Raw genomic sequence first — 20,797 nt, forward strand, 5'->3', positions numbered from 1 at the left:
GGAGGAATTTTAGACAGTTCGTCTTTACAAAACGGTTTTATTTCAGCAATGTTCTTGAGATGTATTGTGGGAATCTTGTTTTTGAACAAACTAAGCGTATTTTTTTCAAGAATGTGTTCCCAGCAGGCCCACTAGTTGAAACACGGCATTCTGATTCATTTTGCGTTTGTGGAAAATAAGTTAAGCAGCAAAATGCTCTCGTTTTTAAGCCATCTCCGGGGGTGGCCATTTTATCTTCTGTCGACTGAAAATGACATCACAACTGCTCCCAACGACCAATCGCGGCAGGCATGTTTTCTAGAGCTGAGTTGTGATTGGTCATTATGAGCAGTAGTGATGTCATCTTCAGTCGACAGAATACAAAATGGCCGCCGCCGGAGATGGCTAAAAACGAGTAGATTAACACTTATTCCACACGCAATATTTATCAGAGTGCCCTGTTTCAACTAGTTCGCTTGCATAGAACATATTCTTGAAAAAAATAATGTTTGCGTTGACTTTTTATTTACAGGAGTTAAAGGAAAAGGAGTACTATATAAATGGGTCTCCGTTTATAAAGAACATTTCCTGCATAAACTACTTGAAAACTTTCTTGACCTGTGAATTATCTTATGCGTGGTGGATAACTGCTGTTTTTGAGAGTGGAAAAGTCGATTCAAAGCATTGAAACGTATGTGAACTTACAACACAACACCGCCAAGACAAAACGTTCGCCATGCATGGTAACATTTATTCCAAACATGCAAAATGTACACCACAAAGATGAAATCGGAGACACTCATTATACCAGGATAGGAACAGCAATATGTAAAAAAAAAAAAAAAAAAAAAAAAAGAAACCATCATCTGAACAAATTCAGTGTAATCTTGATAAATGCTTTTAGTTCCAATGTTAATGGTTTTTTAAAGTTTTGTACTAAATAAAGGCAATCATTGGATAAGGTTGCTAATGTATGTTTGATGAAAAATATGCTGAAAGCGGTAATGTAGCCAGTAAGTGAACATGTTGAACTTGGCAGGGTCAGCATTGTCTGTCTGGAATTAGTTGCATAGTTGTCTATGATTTATTGATTTGGAAGTTAAACCTTGGCTTGTATGTATTTGTTGGTGTCAGTGTGGCAGCCTTGTGTGAGTGTGTTCGATTTGGATTTTGAACTTTATTAAATAAACTGATTAACATCCTTAAAAAAAGGCATACAACATGCATAAATATTGCATATATTTTCCCATATAAATAGATTTCATACCCATACAAGGAGCAGAAAATACATCTGATGTAAAACAATTATAACAATATGAAGAAGTAGCGGTGATGATTTAAGACGAATAGAAAGATCGAACTCGTAAACAAATTAAAGCGGAAGTCAACCCAAACGTATTTTTTTCAAGAATATGTTCTATGCAGGCCCACTAGTTAAAAGACGTCATTCTGATTCACATTGCGTTTGTGGAATATGAGTTAAATCTACTTGTTTTTTAGCCATCTCGGGGGCGGCCATTTTGTGTCATTTCTGTCGACTGAAAATGACATCACAACTGCTCATGGCTCAGATAACAACCAATCATGGCTCAGCTTCAGAAAACAGGTCAGCCGTGATTGGTCGTTACCTGAGCCCTGAGCGGTTGTGATGTCACTTTCAGCCGACAAAAGTCACAAAATGGCCGTCCCCTGAGATGGCTAAAAAACGGGCGGATTTCATATTTCATAATAATCATATTACCTTGTTTCAATGAGTGGGCTTGCATAGAACTCTTGAAAAAAATATGTTTGGGTTGACTTCCACTTTAAGGGCACATGGTGAGGAACTGGAGCAAAACATCGAAAATATGTGCAAGCAAAATGTGCCAGAGGATTAGCAGTTTGGTGCATCGGTGTATTTGCCAGTAACAAAGCAGCATAATGATGTAATACTACGATGATATTTTGCAAATATTAAGGTGGATGGGTCCGAGTTACAATTCAGTCTCCACACGTTCTCGTAAGAACTGGACTCAACTCGTGTTCACATTCGGGACTGAAAAACTGGAAAAACAGTCAGTAATACACAGGCACAATTTCCACGTCCACATTCAGGCATGCAAATACTCTCACGGTTTTTAAAAAAATGGCGAAAGACAACAAAACGTTCCAAATACGTCCCGTCCTTACTCCGTCGGATTCGTCCGCTGTCCCGGCTTGACATTAGAAAACGGGGCATCTCGAACGCGTCCCGTGTTTCAGCCGTTTGGGCCTTCAACGCGGCAGGGAATATTAGATGAGCGCTTACATGGGCGTTGTCCACATGTGGAAGTCCAAACGGAAAAAAAAGGTTCACGCAAACCCGTCACGGATGTAGAAAAAGTCATCTGTGCTCACTCGTCCCGCTCCGTTTAAAAGTTTTATTCCAAAAGCGTTTGCAAATCCGCACGTATCGAAATCTTCTCCCTCTCAATGGTTGCATCGGGTGTTTATCATTCTTATGTTTGGGTCAAGCAGATGTTAGTGGAGTTTAAATGCATGCATTGGGGATTTGCTGTCCGCTTGCTGCGGCAATACCGATCCCGTGAGTCTTTTCTTTCCGGGGGTCATGATGGCATAATTAGAATATGGTAGAAGTAGAGAGGTACTGTATCATCTTTTTATGTATACGTAGGATTGTTCTTTCGTCTTTCTTTGTCGCATCCTTCACGGCTCTTTTGTTTTCCCTTCAGGTCGTTCGTGTCAGTTGATTGCTGCCAAAGACACAGGAGGGAGAGAAATCAGACACAGTGAATTAAAACGCTTTACGTTGGTTATTTGTAGGCAGCCGCACATTCAGCCCATCGTACCGTGCTGAATCAAATATCGAGGTACGCGCGCGAGCAAGCTTTAAAATGTGCTGCGTTTGGACAAAGCGAAACACGCTCGTGCTTGTCAGCCGGTCATATATCGCCATGTTGTCATAAAGCAGCGGCGAGCATTTGTTGGTCAGCACGTGCTATGCGTATGTGTTCTGCATAGAGTGACTTGTTCTTTGGAACCAAAGGTAAAAAGACTGCGTCGATTCACGAGTATTTGGCCGTTTTTATTTTTACTATTGCATGCTTGTTAAGGACCTTCTAGCAGTTTTTAAGTTTTAGGGATAGACCGATTATCGGCCGGGCCGATTATCGGCGCAGATATTCTGCGTTTTGACGAATATCGGCATTGGCCTTTTTAAAACATCTGATGGCCGATAATAAATCAATTTAGAATTGTGTTGGAATCAAAACAAAGATGTGTGAAAGTTTTTTCTGTCATTTTGAAATTTTGGAGAACATCATTTATTGTCAAAAACTATATGGATTTCTTTTTTTTTTTTTTTTTTTTTTTTTTTTACTTTGTTAGAATTTGGTAACAAAGATGTGCATTGTCAAAAATGTATAGTAATAATAATGATAATACCAAAAAAAAATCTACATTATGCAAATCTGAAAAATTGGTAAGTAAACATGCTTAAAGACGTTTCAACAAAGTTAAGAATTTTTTTTTTTTTTTTTTAGATTTTAATGCCAGTATTTTCTTTTTTACGAAAAATTTATATCGGCTCCAAATATCGGTTATCGGTCGCCTTGACTACAAATAATCGGTATCGGAATCGGCCCATCCCTATTTTCAAGCATTGCGGAACAGAATTCAATTTCAATTATTTTCCATTTTCCATTGGGGAAATAATTTTCATAGCACTTGTACCTGAAAGTGAGACAAAGACTATGATGGCGACCACACCCAGCACGATGGAAACGATGCTGAGCAGACGAGCCAGTCGACCCAGCCGTCTGGCCCCGTCCACGTCGCCCGCCTGGAGACTGTTTCTGGACTGGTGACACACAAAAACGTATGCTATTAACACAACAAGCAAATTCAATGCGCAGCGTTCACGTGAAGTGTTCACTCGGATACCGCCTTCCACCCCCGATCGCGCATTCGTGTGTGACACCCTCCGCAACGCGCCACAACTTAGACCTGCTTTCACCTAGTCTAAAATATAGTCTTACTTTCTGTCACCAAATTGTCAGGTGGGAGTGTAAAAAAAAACAACGTCCTGGGTCTGCCGGAACGCCCAAAGAAGCTAAATTAGACCCACCCCGGCACAAATGAAGGCGTGTCAATTTTTCTGCCGACTCCGAAAATAGCGCCCACTGTCTTGTGACCCTCAATGTGTACTAGTAGGCCTGTACCCAGTCATGTTTTTTGGAATAACCCAGAGCTGTCAAATACGACTTTTTTTTTTTTTTTTTTTTTTTTTTCAAGAAGACACATCGCTGAACCTGCTCACCTCCTGTGCTGCAACGTGAACGAAGCCAAGATTGGCCCAGGGGAGTATGTATTGATCCAGAGTCAGCACACACACACACACACACACACGCACACACACACCTGCATTTGCTGCGCACGTTCTTGTGGCTGCCGCAGAGGAAGGCTGCTAAGTGAGTAAATGTTCTTCTTCTCTCTTGTCATTAATAATGGACGAGCGGCAGCCTGGCTGGAGGGGAGGGGGGGGGGGGGGGGGACACACTAAAAAAGCGGGTGTGCATCGGAAATGGTCGCTTTTGAGTTCCGGTCACAAGATGATGTTTTAAATGCGTATTTTGACATCATTCTGCTTCACCATCTTCATGTTCTTTCGCCATTCAGTCAATAAATACCCCCCCAAAATAAACATCATAATTGAGGTGCACATATTGTTTATCCAGTTTTGCGGGTTTGGGGCACCCCAAAGTTGGTTAGCTCTCGGCACTTTTGCTCTGACTGGGTGTCGAGCAGCCTTAAGGGGCCGCTAGAAGAGCTTTTAGACGCACTGTTACATTAAAATCCACATTAAAATTGCAAAGCACTCAATGCAGCCGGATGATCAAATCTGCTCGGCGCACCATGGCACCGCTCTCATTCCTGGGCCAGTAGAATCCATTGGAGCTCATAAATTATATTTGGACAGACTTTTCTGGAGGGGGGTGGCGGGGGGTTGTAGGAGGAGGGGGGAGTCAGCTCCATTCACACCATTTGCTCCACGGGTACCGCCCATTCTCCGTCTCACCTCCCACCTCGTTCCATCCGTGCTGTCCCACAATCCTACAATCACATATCGTTACCGGGGATGTAACGGTGAATCGAAAATCGATCGAAAATCGATTCAAACGATTAATCGATTCTAATAATTATAATAATCAATTCTAACAAAAAACATAATATACCTAGGTCATTAGAATATACTAATTTAGAGTGCTAAAAAAAAATGCAGATTTTTTTTTTCCCGTTCCAGATGCATACCACATTTTGAATCATTTTGCAGATCAAATGATGCGCTTGCGCCAAACGTCATTGCGTATCGTTTGCGGATGGCTGCAGCACCACGCTAGCACACAGACACACAGAGACAAGCATGGCAGCCATTTTTAATAAATCGAATCGAATCGAAAATCGGGAACTGAAAATCGAAAATCGAATTGAATCGGTGCTTGAGTGAATCGTTACTGTTAAAAATTCCACAAATCTCTCCTAGCAATCGTGGCACATTAAGTCAGTCGAAAGCACTAAAAAGTGTCAGTGCAATTGTAAATAATAAGCATCCTCCATTAGGCTGAAGCTAAACAAACGAAGTGACAGGCTTGTTTCGATGATCAAGTTTCACAGCAGCCAAATGTAACATCATCATCGTCACAAAACGCATCACAGAGTGCACTAAATTGATTTCACGCTGCTCTGGTGCATGGAAATCCAATTAGAAGAAACTGGTCGGAATTATTTGCGATGTGGAAGCAAAACGGTGATGGCAATAAAGCGCTATTAGTTGCAATTATAAAAGCCGATTTAACGTGAAGGATATCTCGGCAGAGTGGTTGAAGTAATCACACAAAGTCAGTGACTAAGTGGAAAAACACTTTCTAGCATGTGATGAGCATCAATGCACACTGTTTTGCTCCATACATCACCGGCAAATCTGCCGCCGCTGCAGTTGGGCCCTCGATCGCCATTATTGGGATAGGCCCCTGTTGGCCGTAAAAACCCATTAGGCCCGCATCGCTAAACCTGTAATTGGCTGCACGTTGTCAGTGCTAGCCGCCCGCTAGCTTCCGCCAGCACAGCATCTGTCCGAGATCCGAAACCCGATGGCAGTTTGCCAGTTTTCCAGCTGATCAAAACGATCAACACCATTTGACGTGTCGCATACTTTGCCAATAAAATCTTCATACGTGAAGATTCTGACATCGCACCTTCATGCGTTTAAACATGATTGTGATTCCTCTCCATAAGGTGCAGGTGAACTGATTTTAAAGAGAAATCAACCCAAACTTTTTTTTTTTCGAGCATGTGTTCTATGCAAGCCCACTAGTTGAATCAAGGAATTCTGTTAAATATTACATTTGTGGAATAAGAGTTAATTCACCCATTTTTAGCCATCTCACTTCTGTCGACTGAAAATGGCATTGCACACCATCAGGGCTCAGATAACGACCAATCACCTGTTTTCTGAAGCTGAGCTATGATTGGTCCTATAATTGTGCTGCTCCTTCGGGTGTGACTCAACCCTTGGCCACCGGGGGGAGTATAACACAGTCCAACAAACAAACAAAGGAGAGTCACTGAGCGACTCAGTTTGTTTTTGGCAGAGGATAAAGAATATATCTCTGTTACATTTTCTGTCTGCATGTCTTGCTCCGTTATTTGTGTTCAACTATTTGTAAGGGTCGCACGACCGCAAATATCAATGCTAATATTTTCCATTATGTGTTAGCATGAAGCTAGGTGGGGCAAAGATGTTTGAAGGTTTTAGTGTAACTCCCTTTGTTTTTATATTTAGTTTGACAGTAAACTGTGAATATTTGTCTGTTATCTGCCTAATGCTGCTTATTTTGAAGTGAGTTGAGAAAAAATTTCTGCTACCATACAGAGCTTGTACCTCAAGCTTGTGCTAGTCCAAAAAAAGAAAAAAGGGTTTGAACAATGGCTCATATTTCAACAAAAATTCTCATATCTCAAGGCACCATCCGACTGTATTTCTGTTGATTTCTATAAAGCAAGGCAGCAGATGTCCTAAAAAAAAATGGTGGGAGGAGCGATCTCATTGATTGACAACCGTGCCGGGGCCGGGGAAGTGCACTGCGCTTCAGTGCAAAATGAAGCGCTCACATTTGTCAAACAGTCTGTAGGTGTCAAGCGTGCCCAAGTGCGCTATGAATTCCCTTGGGTGTGCGCTCATAAAAACCCTTTCGATAAGTAGGCTAGCAGACGATTTAGTTTTGGTCTCTTATCAACCAAATATGATACCCATATGGCTCTCTTTTGAATTGACATTGTACTCCCGTCATTTGTGTTTTGTACATAAAATAAACGGCAGGAAATGATGACATTTATGTCATCACAGTCGCGCCTTGTGATTGACTAGCGACCGAGTCCGGAGCGAAAATGCATGCCGATTAATTGCATCTCCCTTTGAATGTTTCCAGGATATTTGAGCCCCTCTCGACGCAAATTCTGCCACTTTTAAATCAATGAAATGACTAGCAGTGTCGCGAACCTGTTTTCTCTCCCGATTCAATCCGTGTGATCGGAAGTGCACCGGATCCATCCAAGGAGGCGGCTTTCGCCGCAGCGCAGGGAGCGGATGTTTATTGCGGCCACATTGCGCGCTGCAAACTGCCACAATTTGCTCTCTGCAGCAGAGTAACCAAATTGACTTCTCTCACCGTCTATCGAATTAGTGTCCGGATCGAGTTTCCTCTCCTCTTCTCCTTCACTTTGCGTCTCATGGCTCACTAAATGCGCTTCACTTCCTCTCACACATATTCCAAGCCAGTCAGTAAGTTCATGATGAAGACTCGGGGTATGCCTGATGGATCGTGACAGAACTAATCGGCTCATATGTGTTGCCTTCGCTTTGTTTCATCTCGGTTTTGGCTGCTCGAGGCTATGTAATAAACGCCCCCCGCGGGCCAAAATGAAAAAAAAAAAAAAGACAAATTGAAATGAGTTGAAATCTGTACGCGTATTGGATGAGTGATGGATCTCTGCTGCCTCACAATAGGTTTGCGTAACTTTAAGTTCATTGAAGACTGCAGGTGGCGGTGAGGTTCAGTCGGATTTAACCCTCCCATATAGTTACAAAGCACATCTGTAGTGATTGACAAATAAATCTTTGTGAAGCACTTGTGATCATTTTCTGACTCTTGAGCTCTTGGTTTAAAGATGCAGTGGAAATGTAATAAATTTGCATTGCACTAGCCTTTGTATTCAAACCAAGAACACTATTGAGAGGAATAAAAATATCACAAGTGCTTCATAAAGCTTCATATGGTCCATCACTGGTTGCCGGGGCAATTTCAAGGTGCATATATGTACATACAGACAGACGACCATTCACGCTCATATTCACACCGTCGCTGAGTGGGAATATGTATGTGCAAAGAAGACAAGAAGTATCGGTGATTGACTTCTTTTAATGTTTAGTTTTATGTTAAACTTCGACTGGGAGTGGCAATAATGCAATCGACTTGCACTTGGCCTCTTTTCTGAAGAATTTCCCGAAGATTCTGTCAAAATTGGTGCTTGTTGTGAAGTTTGCTGCCGACATCTAGCACTGATAACTAACTATTTTCGTTTCCAACTTGAGACAAAAAACAACAACTTGTGAGTTAGGTCACTCGTAAATTGTGGTACCACTGTTATTACGTACAATGTATATTAAAAAGGGAAGTCAACTCAAACATTTTTTCAAGAATATGTTCTATGCAAGCCCAATAGATGAAACAAGGCAGTCTGATAAATATTGCGTTTGTGGAATAAGAGTTAATACACCCGTTTTTAGCCATCTGGGCGGCCATTTTGTCACTTCTGTCGCCTGAAAATGACATCACAACGGCTCATTCTCTGCATTTGAGGAGGAAAAGCAGCTTTTTGTAACAAAAGAAAGGCACTTGCAGAAGAATCTTAAAATAATATGTTTTCTATATGATTTTAAATGAACAACAACAAAAAATCCTGACTCTTAAAAATACTCCAGTATGATTATATTCCTGGAAGGAGTTTTATGTTGCTCCACTGGTCAAGTTGATTTGCTGACATTTTTTGGGGTTCACTCACCATGATGGAGTAGACGAGGGCCACGATGCTGACGGGCCACACGGGGAAGAAGCAGGAGATGATGACGAGGATCAAGTAGTCTCGAGGCTTGGGGCTCTCTTGCACCGTGGCGTTGCCGGTGGACGAGCGGCTCAGGCTGACTTTGGACGGGGAGAGGGGCGCGGCGGCGGCAAGCTGCCCGGCGGAGCCCGATCTGACGTTCAGCCCGTGGCCGTTGTGGTCCGCCTCAGGCCCCTTGGCCTGGTTGTGGTCCATGTTGACGGAGAAGGACGAGGACAGCTTGAGCCCGTGGCCCGCCGGCTCGCTGGTGACGGCCAGCAGCTTCTCGGTCTCCTGGAAGTCAGCCAGCTGGGCGCCTGGTTGTCCTCCTCCACCGCCGCCCTCGCCGATGTTGGACTTGAGGAAGTCGCTGTCCGTGTTGATGGCCATACTTGCCTCGATCACCTAATTGCCCAAATCACTTCTTCTTCTTCTTCTTCTTCTTCTTCTTCTTCTTCTTCTTCTTCTTCTTTGTTTGGTCCCAAGTTTAATATGGATGATAGGCCATTATCAAGTGGTTTTTGATTGTGAGTGAAATCCGCAAAAAGATGGAAAAAATGAGGCGGTTCTCTTGTGAAGTTATTTTGCAATGCTCCACTTGAGTCACTTTGCTTCATTCACAGCCAGTTGAGTTACTTCCAAGATCACTAATTTGTGTTGGATCCGATGAAGAGCAAACAAAGTGGAGCTCCATCCAGTCCTGCTCCTTATTATATTCAAGCAGCCCTCTTATCCTTTCTTTTTTCCCCCCCACAATAAAAGGAGACGAGAAAGGTGCACCTTTTATCTTCCACTAGCTGCTCTAAGCTTGTTGTCCCTCCACCTTATTCACTCTGCGGCTTGCCAGAGACTGGACGAAACCTTTGTCAAGTTACAGAAACGCATAGTTTCCTTTTCCGGTCAAGAGCCACTTTTTAAGAGGAGTTTCGTTTGTTAGGCTGGTTGCATAGAGAGAAGAAAGCTATTAACAATATAAATAGTTATTTTTAAAACGAATATACAGTGTATATGCAGTTTTATCCAATTACGGTTGATTTTTTTTTCAACATATGTATATGAAATTTCGATTTTTTTTAAAAATGTTATTCGGACAATGTATACATTATTGTTTTAATGCCTTTTACATACAGTACATTCTATAAGTATTTCTCAACTTACGTTCAATGGTGGGCGGCACGGTGGTTGACTGGTTAGCACGTCCGCCTCACAGTTCAGAGGTCGTGGGTTCGATCCCGGCTCCGGCCTCCCTGTGTGGAGTTTGCATGTTCTCCCCGTGCCTGCGTGGGTTTTCTCCGGGCACTCCGGTTTCCTCCCACATTCCAAAAACATGCATGGTGAGTTGATTGGACTCTCTAAATTGCCCCTAGGTGTGATTGTGAGTGCGGATGTTTGTCTCTGTGTGCCCTGCGATTGGCTGGCAACCAGTTCAGGGTGTCCCCCGCCTACTGCCCAAAGACAGCTGGGATAGGCTCCAGCACGCCCCGCGACCCTCGTGAGGAGAAGCGGTACAGATAATGGATGGATGGATGGATGGACGTTCAATGGTGTTCTTTCACAATTTGCGGAAAGTAATCTGCTAAAGTAATGTTAATAGGAAGTGGATATATATACTGGAAGCTGAAAATAATTGCCTATTGAGATTACTAAAGCTAACTGACTAATTCAACAACATGGGACCAAAGCAATTGAATGTTTTGAAATACGGATGAATTATTTTACATCAATTAGTTTCTCTAATGTGCTCAAACCTTGTTGATGATTGACTCCACGTTTTGTCACGGTTTACCTTGACCTGTATTCATTCATACAAAATTATGGATACATTTCCCTAAATTTGAGTGAACCACGTGTACCATATCATAACCCACTCTGTTTTATTTTGAAGGCACTACTCCCTTACTTCTGCCGTGATTTTGTATCTCTCCATCTAACTTGATGCTGCTGATGTTGATTGAGCAGAGCAGTCTATTAGGAAGACACCCCCCCCCCCCCCCCACTCACACACACCCTCCTCCCCTCCCTTTCTCAACATCAGCACCAGTGTTTCATGGAAGGCTTTGTGCTGCTATGCAGAATTTACTTTCCGTCCATGTTCCAGTAGCACAGTCTTCCCATGTCGTAAATCGTCAGCAAAGTCTGCTTTAGACTGCAGTCGCCTATACATCTTCGCGTGCGAGGCTTGTTTGAGTCAGAAAACACAACAGTTTAAAAAAAAAATGTTCATATTGTAAGCAGGTAATTGTCATGCGTCAGAAGACAATCGTGGTGATTATTTTCTGGCTGTGAGTTTCATGCTAAACGTTCATTCCCCTCGCAGTGATCCACGCCCATTGATTTTCATCATTAGACCTCTACATAGTGTGAGCCTCATTTCCCCGAGTGATGCCGCCCCACTGTGGCCAGCTCAGTGGGGATGCCCTTAAATGTAACTGAAAGCCTTAGAAAATTGCTTAACACCGTACGAAATGGCATTCTAGTTCTAGTATTGTTTGTTGCAGAGGTATCGAGCTTCACTGCATTATCCATGAGTCACAAACCGTGTGATGTAGTACAGTTCTAAACGACCAGAATAAAAACACGTGATTGTTTAACACTCGTCAACATGGTTCTTGTAGGCGGTGACTAGACAGAGACAAACAGTAGCTACAGCCCCCATGATTTTATTTTACGAGCCTCTGGGCAGCTCATGAAGTTGTGCTGCAGGCTGGATTCATTATTCCTGCAGGGTCCCCTGCTGCACCTGCAACCAAACACCACCAGACTGTACATGTGGATTGAGTGACACCTCGTGGAAAGATGCGGGATTACTTTTCTTTTTCTTTACTCCAGTGACAAGGGTTTATAGCAGTGTTTTTCCAAACGATGTGCCGCGAGATATTGTCAAGTGTGCCGTGGGAAATTATCTAATTTGTGCGGTCTAGCGCCTGGCAACGTAATCGGGTCTTTACGACATTGTAGTACTATTCCGTACCAGCAGGTGGCAGCAGCAGCAGCACTAGGTAGCTAATTGTCTTTGTTTAGAGACAAGCGAATTAGTGACGCATGTTTATCCAAACAGGCCCATGTTTCACACTGAGAAAGTATCAATATGAAACATTAAAAAATACTTTTTTCTTTGTGTTTAATTCCTATTCAAGATATAACGTCATTCTCCAATGTTAAAACATACTTGTATCAACAATATAACACATATTATTAAAATAAGCTATTTTTTTCCCACAATTACAGTTGGTGGTGTGCCGCGGGATTTTTTCAATGAAATAAATGTGCCTTGACTCAAAAAAGTTTTAAAAACACTGGTTTATAGGATAGTGACAGTGATAATAAATTCCAAATAAATTAAACATGATTGTGGCAATAAAAAGACAACACAATTCAACAAATGTGTCTAAAATGACGAAAAAAAAAGTTCCGAAATGCCTTGTATGTCGAAGTCAGCTCAAAACATGCCCTTGTACTTGTTCCTATCCTCCTCATTCTTCTCCTCCATGCGCATGTTCAGCACTGCCAGTTCCTTCTTCACAGCCTTTTTCATGCCCGGGTCCAGATCCAAAACCCTCCCGAAGTCCTGCCTGGCCTCAGCCTCGTTCCACGCCTCCACATGGGCCTTCCCACGTAGGTAGAAGGCCTTCATGATGCCTGTGGGACCAATATAACTGCTTTTATAGGTGTCATTGTTGCTCATAAATGGAAACACATTTATGACAACAAACACGCCCCTTGAGTCATTTACAACACTGCTCCGTGCATTTACTAAAATCCCGCTGCTTTATGAGGGGTCATTACTTGTGCAGTCAAAGTGTGAACTAAAATCATCTTTAATGGCCAATTTCAAAATGATGTTACTGCAAATGCAAAGCGTGTTGTTGCGTGAAGAATATTGATGATGATCTCTCTTGATATTTTCTAAATTACAAATTAATTCCATTTTAGCACATTCTTTTTTTCTGGTCACACACAAGACACTTGTTGCTAGGCGGAATTCCAAGAGCTCAACAAGCCAATGAAAAAAGAGCATGCACTAGGTGTGACAACCTAAATGTTGACACCCAGGAAATTCTGCAAAGCCGAATTTGAGGGATTCTGAGACAAGATTATGCATACAACTGGATGAAAACAGCGCCATCTAGTGGGTAACATTGTTTAGCAAACGTCAAAGGATAAACTCTGAATGTGTTTTGCTTATTGTTTGGCATTTTTGGTGGCACCTATTCCTAAAGGAGTATCAGTCTCAACATAGCTTGTTATGGAAGGAAAAAATATGAAGAAGGTACGCTGAAAAAAGTTTTTGTTGAATTTACTCAATTTTATTTCATCAAGTGGTTGCACGAAAAATCTCCCTAAAAATTATCTGGATCCAGATGATTTTATTTTGTGCAACCACCTGATGAAATAAAACAGAATAAATTCCATTTTTTTCAGTGTGTTGTATAAGCAGACTCAATTTCATAACAGAGAGACTCCAATCTCAGAAACCAAAATTGGGGTGGAGTGTTTTGTTGTTTTTTACAGTGTTTAGATCTAGTACACTGCACTTTTGTCATCAAAGAAAGAAGTCAACCCAAACACTTTTTTCAAGAATATGTTCTATGCAGGCTCACTAGTTGAAACAAGGTCTTCTGATAAATATTGAGTTTGTGGAAAAAGAATTAATGCACCCGTTTTTAGCCATCTCTGGGGGCGGCCATTTTGTCACTTCTGTCGACTGAAAATGACATCACAACTGCTCAAGGCTCAGGTAACGACCAATCACGGCTCATCTTCAGAAAACAGGTGAGCCGTGATTGTTTGTTTTCTGAGCCCTGAGCATCTGTGATGTCATTTTCAGTCGACAGAAGTGACAAAATGGCCGCCCCCGGAGATGGCTAAAATCAGGTGAATTTTGCTTCTTAACTCAAATTCCACAAAAGCAGTATTAATCAGAATGCCTTGTTTCCACTAGTGCTGGGACCATATTCTTGAAAAAGAAAATTTGGGTTGATTTCTTCTTTAAAGTTATGTCTTTTATTGTGAGTAACCCTATGGCGGTTAAGAATATGAACATTTTTGTTGAAAATTATCTGCTTAGCTCATAAAGGTTTTACAATGATGACAGTTTGCTGCCGAAACATAGTATTCTGTTTTTCCTAAGAAGTTGTTTTCAATTCGGAAAAAAATGGGAATTCAACCAGCATCTCTGTGTTTGGCTTGTGCTCCGCCTTGCTAGGTTCCACTACACTTGTGAGGACCAGCTAATCCCAAATAGCCCGGAGAAGTTCAAAATGTATTCCTAAACAAGAGTGCGTCTCTCGGGAGGAGACAGATTGAATGCAGTGATGTTAAAATTGCGGGAGCACATCTTTTATTGGGTCCGACTTTTTACGGAAGCATGAAAAATTCATTTAGGGCTCTCATAAAAAAAGTACATTTCACACTCTGTGAAATCCTTCCCAGCTTGTAAAGAGCTGAATAAACTCTTCTAAAACCCGAGCGGTCTCTCTTATATCACGTGTATGGAATGTGACTAGTGGAGCGTAATGATCCGTTCTCAAAGGTGAGATGTGTGTGCGTGTGTGACCTGCGTCCGACCTGGGTGTTGGTTAATGATGTCACTGGTGTGTTCGATGACCTCATAGTACTCCTCCATGCGTAGGAGACACTGGCAGTAGTTGAGTGTTAACGTGTGGGCCATCTTCTCCAGCTTCAGCCACGGAGCTTCCCACGCTTTCTCCTGCGACAAACACGTGACGTCACGTGCTAATCGCGTTCTCGCCGTGTGTCGCCAGGTGTGCTCATGTATGGAAGTAAGGATCACCTTTCTCAGTCATGCAAGACTGAAATGCTCTCTCACGCACTAATAAAACACGCTCAGACGCTACCGAGGCTCTTTGACACACTCCTGAAATGCAAATGGACACACGCGCTCGACAGGAATGCATTTTTCAGTGTAATGCGTCAGAGAATTTCCGTATGTTTGCAAAGTATGCACAGGCGTGTTTCAGTGTGACGTGTGAGAGGATTCCACTCACGTCAGGGTTTTATACCTGTGTGTGAGAACGTTGCAATTGTGTGCACCTGTGCAATTAATCGTAATTCAATTATAATTATTACACTCCACGATTACAAAATTGGCATCATTGTAAAAACCAATTGTTAACATGCATTTATATCCAACTTTGTTTGTTTACACATACTTGAATTTATACATTTGCACCTTTTATCATTTTATAATAACAAATTTGATCAATTTTGTTTCCAAAAATATATTTTTCTTAATATTTCTTACTTAAAAAACTTTTTGTGTGTTGGACCGAAAAAAAAAAATAAAAATCAATGATCATTTGAATAATCGTGATTTCAATTATTACCAAAAATAATTGTGATTACTATTTTTTTTTCAGAATCGAGAATTTGTGTAGTAGTAGAGTGTGAACCAACTATTGGGTGGCAATGCACATTAAAGTTTCCATCCAACTGGCCAAATTCAGATAAAAGTATAAAATATACAACAGAAAAGTATTTGTTTTTGCGATATGCATACTGCAAAGCCCATTATCGCCATATTGATGTTTGTTCGATATATTGCGCAGCCCTAGTTCGAATATTACAACATGTATTTTAAAAGGGGAATTGGTAACAAGAAATGCCTGCGGTACCCCAACATTTTTTTTTTTAAAGGTGAAGACACAAACAACGTTTCAGTTGCGTACGTGTTTCATCTCCCCTCTTTGCTCACCTTGCTCTGCACGTTCTTGATGCAGATGATGGCTTCCTTGTACTTGAGCGTGGCCTCTTGGTAGCGTCCCTGCTTGAAGAGCTTGTTCCCCTGACCGTGCAGCACGGGCACCACCTTCAGCCTCTCCTCGTCACTCAGAGCCCACGACTCTCTGTTGTACTCACCGGGCTGCAGCACCTGCCGCACACTCACATTTCTCACCAACTTGTACGTACTTTTGACTCCGCCCCCCCCCCCCCCCCGTCTCCAATTTGCTTCCGGTCCAACCTTGAGCAGTTCCAGGATGAAGAAGAGCGGCTTGGGCTCCTTCATCAGCTCATCCAGGTCGTCGTAGCCCAGACTGTGGTAAGCAAACATGTTGGCCATGCCACATGTGCGGATGTGCCAGTCCACCGGGTCTTTGCCTTCGGCAATGCGTCTCATGCTCTTGGACACAAGTGGGTACACGCCGGTGTGCTTTCAGAGGAGAATGGCGGCAAATTAAAAATGTGAATTGGTGGCAACTGAATGAGCTGATACATTCAGAGTAGAAATGGCACTTTATGAATCGTATTTGTATGCCAATTTATGATTGCGCTGCACGTATGACAGCGACAGTTAATTGAACAGGTGCCCTTGATTTAACACTTGTTAAATGCAATAATGGCCTTTAGGCTAATGTTTTCAATTACATTTTGACCCTTCAATGGCCCCTCGGGGTTACTTGGATCGCCATAATTGGCCCGGTCTCTCAGACAACTAGCAAAAAATAAATAAATAAATAAATAAATAAATAATGGGAAAATATGGGACATGTTCGTATAATTGATCAATAACCCACTGAATTTCCTTTTGAAAATCACTTAAATTTACTGATATGAGTACGTGAATTATCGGCAGTTGTTATCAATTTTAAGGGTATTATTGTTGATGAACAAAAACAAAAAGGCAACATAAAAAAAGAGTTAATGTAGTGTCTTGTAGTGGGCTATTGCGGAAACTCACTTGACGTTAAGATTTTGAATTTCCTCTACAAAGTGGAGTGCGTGTTGTGCACGCGTGTGTGTGTGTGTGTGTGTGTGGGGGTGCGTGCGTGTGTGTGTTGAGTCGGTCAGAGGAGGGACTAAACACTCTGAGCCCCTTCACATCTAATCAGAGTGGAGGAATGGCAGTATTGCTGAGTCAGCAGGAATCCGAGCCGATTAGGCAAAAGTGAGACTGCTGCAGATTAATGACAGCATGCCTCCACCATTATGTCTCGCACACACACACACACACACACACGCCCACACACACCCTTTCACACGCACACACACACACACCAGATCGCAGTCCGTCCCCACTCAAAATTGTCTTCACACGACATGGTATATATTTTGAATATTTGCGCGGGACAGTAACAGGAAGTGGTCTCTTTTTTTTTTTAATAAATATTGAATGAATAATGACTAACCCAACATAATGTCACCATGAGTTGGAAGAGGAATCTATTCTTTTTTTTTTTTTTTTTTTTTTTTTTTTTTTACCAGTAGATGAATTTTATAAAAAAACAAACAAACAAAAAATAAACATTTACCTTAACTGTAATACTAGCTACATACAGTATGGCTTGTCCGCCATATATTTTGAACTGTTCACAATTCCCTTGGTTTCATCAGCGCTTAACACATACAAACACATACATGCATTTTGACAATTTCAAGTGAGTTTTAATTCCCTGTAAGATAAGACTCCCGTCTTGCCACCTTACCCCACAGTCTCAATAGAAGACAGGAGATTGCCAAATGCGCCAAACAGCCACTACTTGCCAGAATTTCCTGCAGCCTCTTCAAAGTCGCTGTCGCCCTCTCGGAGGCCACTACTCCCTGACCAGTATTGCATATTTTAATAAATACTGAATGTTTAATCTTATATGAACGCACTTATAATAAACGCCTCTCTTAGAGAGCACTCACGTAAATACCAAATGAGGAAATTGTGTTTTTAGCACTTCATGACATCGTTTCGGGTGAGCTCGAGCCATTCTCAGCCGATTTTTGGGTGAGAGGTGGGCTCCACCCCGGACCCAGTCGATGACAGGACACGCAGACAAAAACAAAAAACTCATTCAAACTTAAATTCAGAATTGTACGTGTAAAAAAAAAAAAAAAAAGGTAGGAACCCAACACGTGTATTGTTGCTCTACTCACGATGGTGTCACACCAGAATTCGGCCACCTCCCCGATCCTCATGGAGGCCAGCAGCGTTTCCCAGATGTCCAGTTTGAACATGTTGCCAATCACTATCTCCATGGGTGTGCCCACGGCTTTGCTGTCATCGATCACCGTGCGCTCATCGTCACACAGCGCCGTGCGGAAGTCAAAGGTCACCTGGGCCAAAACGAGCACCGAGTCATGACGAGACGTATGCTCGCTTGGAACGGGGGAAGAAGTGGAAACGTCTCCCCCGTTGCTGCTTGAACGTATTACGAATAGACCAATCATGTATTTTAATTCTGGTGAGAAACAGGATATGCGCGTGTGTGTGTGTAACAAATATGTTGCATTACATATGAACAGGTTATTCAACAGGGCAGAAAATGGTTGTATAACAGTCAAGGCAAGTGAAAGCCCTCTGCCAAGTTATTTCTGTTGTGCAAGAACGTGGCTTCATAGAGGGCCTCGCTCGCACTTGAAAGTAGATTCACTCGTGTCTTTTATGACGAACCCACACCAACCCTTGTAGTGACTCAGGAGAAAAGAGAATGTTCCGTTTTGTTGTATATCAGGTTGAAAGAAATAAACCATTTCATCATGTGCCAAACAAAATGTGAAATGTTTAATTGTCACTATTTACTTTTGCTTGACCTATTTTGACTGGGGCTGGTTTTCCGTTTTTAAAAATGGAATATTTTTCAGATTTTTTTTTGCTGTATTAAAAGAGGTTGGTTGAAGTAAAGCGTATTTTGTAAAAGCTACTGTATATAAATCAAGTTGAACTATTTCTAATACAACATGTGATGTTATTATTTTTCATTATCCATACTGCTTATCCTCACAAGGGTCGCGGGGAGTGCTGGAGCCCATCCGAGCTGTCTTCGGGCATTAGGCGGGGGACACCCCGAATTGGTTGCCAGCCAATCGCAGGGCACACAGAGACAAACAAACATCCCCGCACTCACAATCACACCTAGGGGCAATTTAGAGTGTCCAATTAACCTACAAAGCATGTTTTTGGAATGTGGGAGGAAACCGGAGTACCTGGAGAATTTAAAAAAAAAACAAAAAAAAAAAAAAAACAAAAAAAAAAAATTATATATATATATATATATATATATATATATATATATATATCAATCAAATAATGTGCCCAATGAAGTGATTTTTCTGATACTGTGTCACCCTCTACTGGCTTCAACGTGAAATGCAGCAACATCAATTGTGTTTAAAGAGATTTCCTGAAGTTAGAACATCGTTTTAAAATGAATCCTCAAGTACAAGAAATACAAAGACTGAAGTACATTAGAGCAATCTAATTACCTTTGCCCCGGTGATGAATTTTGGGATTTCTCCGGTCCCGCCATGCAAGATTTTCTTCTTGATGCCCTCTAAGCCCAACAGAAGCGTGTCCTGCATATCTGACATATTTCCTTGCCTTATTAGTTGCGATATTTGTCACCTTGTGTTGTCAATCATATGTGTGTAATGGGTGAGTCCATAAGTGTGTAAAGAACACCTCTGCGGGAGGATTAGTTCGGGCAGGGATAATAGGATTGTGTATCCGTCATCAGCACTCAGCTTGGGGGAAACATCTAGAGAGTAGAAGAGGGCCAGGCTAACATGATGACTTTGTCTGATAGCAAGCATTATTACCTCTACCAAGGAGGATTTTTCTGTATGTATTTAGAGGATTATTTAAAAGCAAATGAATTCATCTTGATGGTGCTGTCGGACTCCAAGGAACAATATACAGTGATATCATATTTCTTAAAGTAGGGGCTTTCTGTCTAATTGATGCAGTACCCTAATACATTTTCTACTCATTTCAAGACTGTAGTGGGGGCGCGCAAAAATTAAATTGGAAGTCAACGCCAAAATTGTCTTTACAAGAATATATTCAATGCAGGCCCACTAGTCAAAACATGGCATTTTGATTAATATTTAATATTTATTTGAGAAATCCTCCCATGTTTAGCCATCTCAGGGGTGGCGGCCATTTTGTCACTTCTGCCGACTGAAAATGACATCACAGTTGCTCAGGGCTCAGATGATGACCAATCGTGGCTCAGCTTTGGAAAACTGGTGACACTCAGTAGTGTACAAGACCATACAGCTTCGGAAAAGAAGGTGAGCCGTGATTGGTCGTTACCTGAGCCCTGGGTAGTTGTGATGTCATTTTCAGTCGACAGAAGTGACAAAATGGCCGCCCCATGGGATGGCTAAAAACGGTTGGATTTTGCAGCTTAAGTCATATTCCACAAACACAATACTAATCAGAATGCCTTGTTTAGACTAGTGAAGGCACACAGAACATATTGTTGCAAAGATTTTTTTTTTGGGGGGGGGGTCAACTTTTATATTGGAAAGAACATTTTTGACTTGACTTCCACATTTATAGGTGCCTGTTACTCTTGTTACTCTCTGCGGTTTACTTACTAAGGACCTAGGACCATTGCATGGTGAAATATTTGTTTTTAAAAATTGGCATCCCGCCCCCCCCCCCCCCCCCCCCCCCCCCGAATGTAGTCATTTTCCTTATCACTGCAGTTAAATTACATCAGTTCATCCAACTGACGTGTCATTATACATGTTTAGAATTGTATGGTCTTTTGTGTTACTGAGTGTCATTATGTTTTTTTTTTGTGTGTGTGAAGGCAGACTTTTTAATACAGAATTGGGGCAATGCTGTGCACATTTGTGTGTGTACATTACATGTGTGTTTCGTGAACGAGAAGTAAACGGTGGGCGGGTGGGGTGTGGGGGTTAGAATGGGAGTCTTTAGGTGTGG

The 20,797-nt window shown here is 41.9% G+C and overlaps 2 protein-coding genes across 2 annotated transcripts; both read right to left on the minus strand.

Annotated features, from left to right (window-relative positions):
- Positions 1–709: 709 nt before the first annotated feature.
- On the minus strand, positions 710–9,967 carry trarg1a (trafficking regulator of GLUT4 (SLC2A4) 1a). The gene is made up of 3 exons (XM_086036876.1): positions 9,079–9,967; positions 3,691–3,817; positions 710–2,711 (listed from the first exon to the last, which is right to left on the minus strand). Exons 1-3 carry the CDS (start codon positions 9,505–9,507, stop codon positions 2,701–2,703), a joined length of 567 nt encoding a protein of 188 aa, XP_085893002.1. The 5' UTR covers positions 9,508–9,967; the 3' UTR covers positions 710–2,700.
- A 2,433-nt stretch (positions 9,968–12,400) lies between these two features.
- On the minus strand, positions 12,401–19,533 carry aipl1 (aryl hydrocarbon receptor interacting protein-like 1). The gene is made up of 6 exons (XM_086036875.1): positions 19,330–19,533; positions 18,001–18,180; positions 16,100–16,288; positions 15,833–16,009; positions 14,686–14,827; positions 12,401–12,756 (listed from the first exon to the last, which is right to left on the minus strand). Exons 1-6 carry the CDS (start codon positions 19,432–19,434, stop codon positions 12,557–12,559), a joined length of 993 nt encoding a protein of 330 aa, XP_085893001.1. The 5' UTR covers positions 19,435–19,533; the 3' UTR covers positions 12,401–12,556.
- Positions 19,534–20,797: the final 1,264 nt, after the last annotated feature.

The sequence above is a fragment of the Filicampus tigris genome, chromosome 7 (genome assembly GCF_054856515.1).
Source record: "Filicampus tigris isolate MCC_2025a chromosome 7, RoL_Ftig_1.0, whole genome shotgun sequence".
NCBI lineage: Eukaryota > Metazoa > Chordata > Actinopteri > Syngnathiformes > Syngnathidae > Filicampus > Filicampus tigris.